The sequence below is a fragment of the Condylura cristata genome, unplaced genomic scaffold (assembly GCF_000260355.1).
Source record: "Condylura cristata isolate star-nosed mole 26May11 unplaced genomic scaffold, ConCri1.0 scaffold00031, whole genome shotgun sequence".
Taxonomy (NCBI): domain Eukaryota; kingdom Metazoa; phylum Chordata; class Mammalia; order Eulipotyphla; family Talpidae; genus Condylura; species Condylura cristata.
Genome location: NW_004567132.1, coordinates 25,695,454 through 25,702,390, shown reverse-complemented (window position 1 = coordinate 25,702,390; position 6,937 = coordinate 25,695,454). Strand labels below are relative to the sequence as shown.

Here is a 6,937-nt window from a genome sequence, read left to right as displayed (position 1 = left end):
AAAAAAAAACACTAAAAAAATTAAAACATTAATAGTGGTTATTTCTTTCAATATTTATACATATTTATGTTTATACATATGTATGTGTACTTCTTACATAGATATATATATTCTTGGAGGGGGGAATTGGGATTCTAGTCCAGTTTATTAAATGTCCGGGAAAAAATCCTATGTCTGCATAGTATCATTCTCTGGGTTAAACAATTCATTTGGTACTTTCTTGGACATTTTAGTTACTTGTATATTTAACTGTTAAGAATATCACTTAGGTTCCCATCCCTCATTCAACTTTATCCACATTTCCATCTACCCTAGGGTGGATGGAAGTAAAGCAGACAACTTAGTGGGAGTAAAGACTTATTGCCAGGTAGTTTGCTTTTCAGGAAACAGACTATTCTGCAAATAGTGTCCTTTTCATGGTAGCTTTGGAAGCTCTTGTTTTGAACATACTTTCTTTGAATACTTCCCGAATCCAGGGATAGGAGGAAAGGGGAGGAGAGAGGAAGTTGATGCGGCTACTGGCAGGCTAGCTTTCAAAGGAGCCAGGGAGACAGATAGCTAGTGCAGTTTAGAGAGGAGGTTGTTAAAGGCTGGTAGTTTCTGGCAACCACCTTGTGAGATTCCCCCTTGGAAACAGATGCCTGTGTGGGGCCTTCCCTAGGTGATGCTCAGCTTATTCCTTTAGCCAGATGTTAAGTCATGTGCCTGAAGTAATTTTCACAAAGAAAACAGGTTCCTCTGAGACCCAGGAGGTCACTTTTCACTTGAATGAAGCTTTGTGTAATCAAGTAGTTCAGTTGTAATTCATTTGTTCATTTTAACAAAATAAGTATTTATGGAGGTTCTTCTCTATATTTAGCCCAGTGCTGGAAGGCGGAAATACAAAAGAAGCAGTTTCCCTTCCCTCCAGGACTTTATAATCCAGTTGTGAAGAATAAGAAATACATGAAAAATACAACTAAGAAATGCCAAGTAGTCCATAATTAAGTGCCATAATGAGGGCTAACCACAGTTGATTAGTGGTTTGGAGTAATGAAGATTTTCTCATAAAAATGGGTGAGGACTAAGATGATTAGAAATGAGAGATTTGCTTTAGATAGTGTTTGCTTTGAAAAACTTTACCTCAGGGGTAGTTGAGCAGCTTTTACTGATTCCCACAAACTTTTTTTTAGCTTTGCAAGGCTCCAGGTTTCTGCCTGGCCTATTTTACTGATGCATATCTCAGAGCTATACCTGGGCTTTCCTTCTGTAATGCTGAGTAGTTTAATTACCCTTGCTGTAGTGAGTTGAAGAAAAGAGGCTTGAGAGATTAACTCTTTGCTAACATTTTTACACATAAAATTACATTTAAACCAAGAAATGACAAAGTCAATTTTGGGATTCTCAAATGCCACATTACCAGTTGTGTTATCACTGTCAGTTTTTTTCTAATATTTCTTTGTATCAAATTTCAGATTCATGGAAACAACTACTCTCATAAAGTGGACATCTTTTCTTTAGGCCTCATTCTATTCGAATTGCTGTACCCATTTGGCACTCAGATGGAGAGAGTGAGGGTAAGTGCCCCCTTCCTCAAAAAGGTAGAAAAAGTGAGCAACTTTACAAAAAAGAGTTTTAAAACAAGAGTAACTTTTTTATACCACCAGAAGACTAGTCAACAAGAAATGGAGGAGGTCATGCGAGCTGTACAGGAAGGATTTGTGCATTCTGTTTCCTTGTAAAGTTCAGTCTTTATAGAAATTGACTTTGTGGAATTGTTCCTTATTGTTGCTTAAATTCATTATACTTAACAATATTACACTGTCTGTAAATTTGTAATAAGTACAAAGCTAAGAGCACAGGGGAATGGGGCCATGGTGGAGAGATGGGTTGGCCAGAGGAGTCTCCAGATGACAGGTGCCCATACACTTAAACACTTAAAAGCTGAGAAACTAAGTGTAGTGATTTTCCTGCTATTAAAATAACCCATGATCGTGGCTTTTACAGAATACAGTACTGAAATTCTTTGAAAACTAGGCTTCTGTCTTTCATGAGTGGTCATCCTTAGCTTTTCTAGCTCTTGTACCTGATACTGACCTTCCTATTTCCCAAGTTCATGCTCTTACCTCCTTATCTTTATTGGCTTTACACCATGTCTGTTTACTTCTGGCCATGCTATATGAGGATGTAGTTCTCATAGAGAACCAAAACACTCAGCTCTAACTAAAAGGACCTATCAAATGTTTTGTACAATAAATAAGGGGGGCACTGAAATTAAAACCAAAAGGACTAAATTTCACAGTACCAGAGATAAAGATCCCAAAATCTTCCAGAAAGAAAACTTAAGTCTAGTATATAAAATATCAGGAATCATATCATCAACATCTATGTAGTTACAAGTACATCAAAGGATGCCATCAAAAGAGTGAAAATCCAACCCACAGAATGGGAGAAAATATTTATAAATCATTTACCTGAAATATTTCTAGTATCCCAAATTTATAAAGAACCATCAGTTCATCAGTAAGAAGACTACCAGATTAAAAATGGGTAAAGGACTTAGACATTTCACTTAAGAAGATATATAGCCAGTAAGCAGAACATACTATGTTTTAGGAAAATGCAAATCAAACCAAAGTGAGATACTGCTTCATGCTGTAATAATGATAATCCAAAAAACGAAAATTACAAGTGTTGATGAGGACATGGAGTAACTGGACTCTTCCTACACTGCTGGTATGAATGTAAAACTGTGTAGTCATGATGGAAAATTTGACAACTTAAAAAAAAAAATTCTGAATCATGCACTCAAAATGGTAAAATGCATTCAATAAAAGAAATATGTAGTTATCATATTAAAAATAATTAAATCATTCATGAATACATATTCGTAACCTAAAATAGGTGACTATCTTAGTTTCCAACTTGAGAACATATTTTTTTTTTGAATGAAGAAAACCAAGTCCATTTCACTAAATACCTAATATAAAACTAAGCTTCTGAAAGTCCACTGGGAAATTTTCACAGTATTACTGTTTATGTTCTAGTTTCCTTATCTATAAAACAGGGATTATCTGACTCACTTGATATGGTTGCTTTGAGAATTAAATGAGGTAATTCAGGTAAACACTTTAGCCCATTGTCTGATATTCTTTTTGTAATGACAAAACCAATATTGAGAAATGGAATAGAATAATTGATAGATTGGCTAGGTGTGTAATTATAGGTGGGAAATAACTTCCTGCAGAACCTAAGGGCATGTTTAATGGCCTTATGTAGTGTGTGACTCTGCTTATTTGCTTTACTTCCTATCAAAGGAGTTATGGACTGAAACAATATCTGCTTATGGCCACAAATGTGTATTTGTGGATGATTGGATTATTTTTGAGGCAAATTCATTTTCAGTTAAAATCCGGGTTATGTATACTTCAAGCATAATTATATTTGAAATATTTTCTAGATTTTGATGATTTGATGGCATGTATGTCTGTGCTCAAGAAGCATTTGTATATAGGTAATTGAGTCAGGAAGAGCTATTGATTGAGCTTGAACTTTCCATCTGTTTAATATCTGTCCTCTTAGTCTGTTAGAATACCAAAAAAAAAATTGTTTAAATAGATACATATAGCAAAATAAATGTAAAGATAATGCTTTTCTTCCTTTTTAGATCTTAACTGATGTAAGAAATCTAAAATTCCCACCACTGTTTACTCAGAAATATCCTCGTGAGGTATGTATAATTCTCATTTATTTTCTTTGAAATTATATTTAGAAGGTAAAAGTCCTAGCAGTTAATTTATCAGTTTCACCATTTTACCAACAAGGAAAACCCATAGGCCTAGAGAGGAAAGGGACTTGATCCCAAAAGCATACAAGTTGCTAAAACCAAGACTGAAACACAGACCCAAGCCCCAGCCCACTTCTGTGGCCTGTGCTTCCTGACCTCCTTACGCGAACGGTAACAGCTTCCGCTTTAACAGGGCTAACCTTCTAGTATGCTTTCCCAAGAAGAGGGTTGCCATTGTATTCAAGTTATTAATTTCAGTATCAGAGTGAACTGGGAGATTAAAAAGTGGCTTATTTCTTGGAAAAAAAAAAAAACTTGCTGGCCCTCCCTGGTGGCGCAGCGGGTTAAAGCACAGCACTGAGAATCTAAAGCCGCTTCCTCATGAGTTTGATTCCCCCCTGCCCGGGAGGAGACCACATGGCGCAGCAGACCTCTCCTGACCCGCCCGCTGCTCCCCTCAGCAGTGTACTTCGTTGATCTGCCTGTTCTGCTCCCCACTCTGTCTCTGGTGAATCCTCTCACTCTCCGCAACTCTGGCCTGTACCCCAGTTCTGTATGAATAAATAAATCTTTAAAAAAAAAATTGCTAATTTCCATGGATTGAATGCTACTAAGTGACAAAGAAAATGGTTCTAAAGAGTGGGAAGGAAAAATTGTCATGATGATGAAAGTAGTGAAACTTTGAGTTTCTTTTCTGCAGCTTTTATTTTTATTTCAAAATATTTGGTCTACAAACATATCCCTAAAAAATTCATACCTTTAATAAATCTTGAATTTTTAATAACATGGTAGCCTAAAATGATAGGTTTTACTAGAAATTATTTTATTACCAATTTTATGGAGTTGACGAATCAATTCCCAGAGCTTAGTGCATTAAAAAAAATGTTACATTAAAAGGGGTTCAAAAAAGTCTAAAAAAGGTGTTAGGTATGATCTCTGGCATGATCTTAATTGAAATTTTAAAGATAATTGTAGGTTTTCATTGCAGTTAAAAGATGAATTTATTTTGAAGGACAGAGCAAGTCTGTATTTCAAGGGTATAACTCTAAACTCTTTATTATGTTAGGAAACAACCAATTATCCAAAAGTGCTCTAGGTATCTTCAGAACAGTGGTTGGCAAATTGTGACCCACTGACCAAATCTAACCAGCTGCTGGATTTTCTTCAATAAAATGTTTGTAGTAGTTTTATTGAAGCCCATGTGCATTTGTTTATATGTCGTCTGGCTGCTTTTCTATACTCAAAAGTTGCATCAGAAATAGGCTCACAGACTTAATATATTTACAGAATAGTTTTACTGATTCTGATTTAGTGATCTGAACCTGACACAAAACAATTTTTATATTTCAGTATGCGATGGTTCAAGATATGCTCTCTCCATCACCCACTGAAAGGCCTGAAGCTACTGACATCATTGAAAATGCTGTGTTTGAGGACTTGGAACTTCCAGGAAAGACAGTGCTCAGACAAAGATCTCGCTCCTTGAGTTCACCAGGAACAAAACACACAAGACAGCCCAGCATCTCCCATATCCCTTTGCCAAGCAATTAGCCTTAAGTTGTGCTCACATCCTCAGCGGGTTATACAGCACCACCCACCTCTGAGTGGCTTTTTAAAATCGCAGACTTGAAACTTTTGTCCTTGGCTCAATTTTTTTGGGCTATTTTTTCTAAGTCAAACTGAAGCTGGATTTTGGGGCATAACCTAGTTTGAGCCAACTCTTGATTTTTGCTATGCTTAAAGAGAGGACTTATCCCTAAATCAAGTGGAGTCCTTCTTTGTTGGTCTCTTGAAACTACCTGGCCAAGCCCTCATCTTTTGCCTGGGAAGGTAGAAGCAATCCCTAAAATTATATGGAGAGGATTAAAGTAGAAATATTTTTATAGTACCGAAGAATGAAAGTCCCTACATGTGATAATTATATTGTTCTAGAAATATGCTTTCTAAAGATTTGGTGTGATTTTGAAACTGATTTCCAAAAAAAGCTGACTCCATTTTTTTTGTCCCTGGTGGGTAAATTGGGAAACTGCACAATTTTGGAGGACAAGTAGCACAAATTACATAATGGTTTATGTCCATAGCTAGTTTTATAGTGACTTTTATAGCATTAAATAGCTTTATTCCTTAGGTTCTAGGGAGAGTTTAAGAGCTTTTTGTACTTTTGCCTCCAATACAGGGGAGATGAAGCTTTTTATGTACATTGGTCAAAAGTTCTGGTTTGGGGAGGAAAAATGACGTAAGAAACAAATCATATATTACAACTAACTTCAACTTATGGATCCTTTTAAACTAGCAAAGTCTTAAGTGTCTTACATGTAGTACTATAGTTTGGTACTTTCCCAAAACTGATTATAGGGAACTTTAATCATCTAACTTGCTAACATGTTTTTATTTTTCACTGTAAATATGTTTATTTTTTATTTATAAAAATTCTGAACTCAATCCATTTGGGTTGGTGGTGTACAGAACGCACTTAAGTGTGTTAACTATTGTGACTTCTTTCAAGTCTAAATGATTTAATAAAAACTTAAAAATTTCTTTATGGTGGACTTTTATTTTGGGGAGTTAACTCCCAAATGGTAGTTTTTCAAATTTGTGAAACAGAATCCAAAGTCCATAACCCTATCTCAAGAATTTATTCTTACCCTACCCCCATTTCTGCTCTGTTGTTCCCCAGAGATTTAACAGGCTTGAATCCATTTTTAAAGTTCACTGAATCAGGAGACATTTACCCAAGTCCTGCTCTGTGTTGGGGACCGGGAATATGAAGAGGACCCTGCCCTTGAAGGAGCCCTCACAGGGAAAAGGCCCATGGCCGTGCTGGTGTACTGGTGTTGCAGTGTCTGACACGTGGAGCTGTGTGCTCTTCTGGGCTGACCAGGCACAAGTCATAACTCATGGGTCAAAAGATGTGTTTTTGTCCATTTCTTAGATAATGCCTATTCCCCCAAATTATGAACAGTGTGTGATTTGGAAAAACACCACAGCTAGTTATGCACACGATCCAGACTCCCATTTTGAAGTGCTACGTGGATCTGCCCTCTCTTCCCAGGTTCTGCTAGCTCATCTCCCTCTCTTCCGGTCTCTTGCTTGCCCTTCTTCCATTGCTGCTCCCTCCTTTCCATTTCACCCCCAGCCAGGGATCCCCAATCCTTTGGCAGCATTGACAGC

General features: G+C 36.7%; 1 protein-coding gene across 2 annotated transcripts in view; it reads left to right on the top strand.

The window, feature by feature from the left end:
• Positions 1-6,303, top strand: part of EIF2AK3 (eukaryotic translation initiation factor 2-alpha kinase 3) — a 58,823-nt gene extending 52,520 nt beyond the window's left edge. For both annotated transcript variants that reach the window (XM_004691619.2, XM_012731596.1), the window contains 3 exons: positions 1,455-1,556; positions 3,647-3,709; positions 5,117-6,303. In XM_004691619.2, coding sequence (XP_004691676.1) covers positions 1,455-1,556; positions 3,647-3,709; positions 5,117-5,317 — 366 coding nt within the window. In that variant the 3' untranslated portion in view covers positions 5,318-6,303. The remainder of the gene's footprint in view (positions 1-1,454; positions 1,557-3,646; positions 3,710-5,116) is intronic.
• Positions 6,304-6,937: the final 634 nt, after the last annotated feature.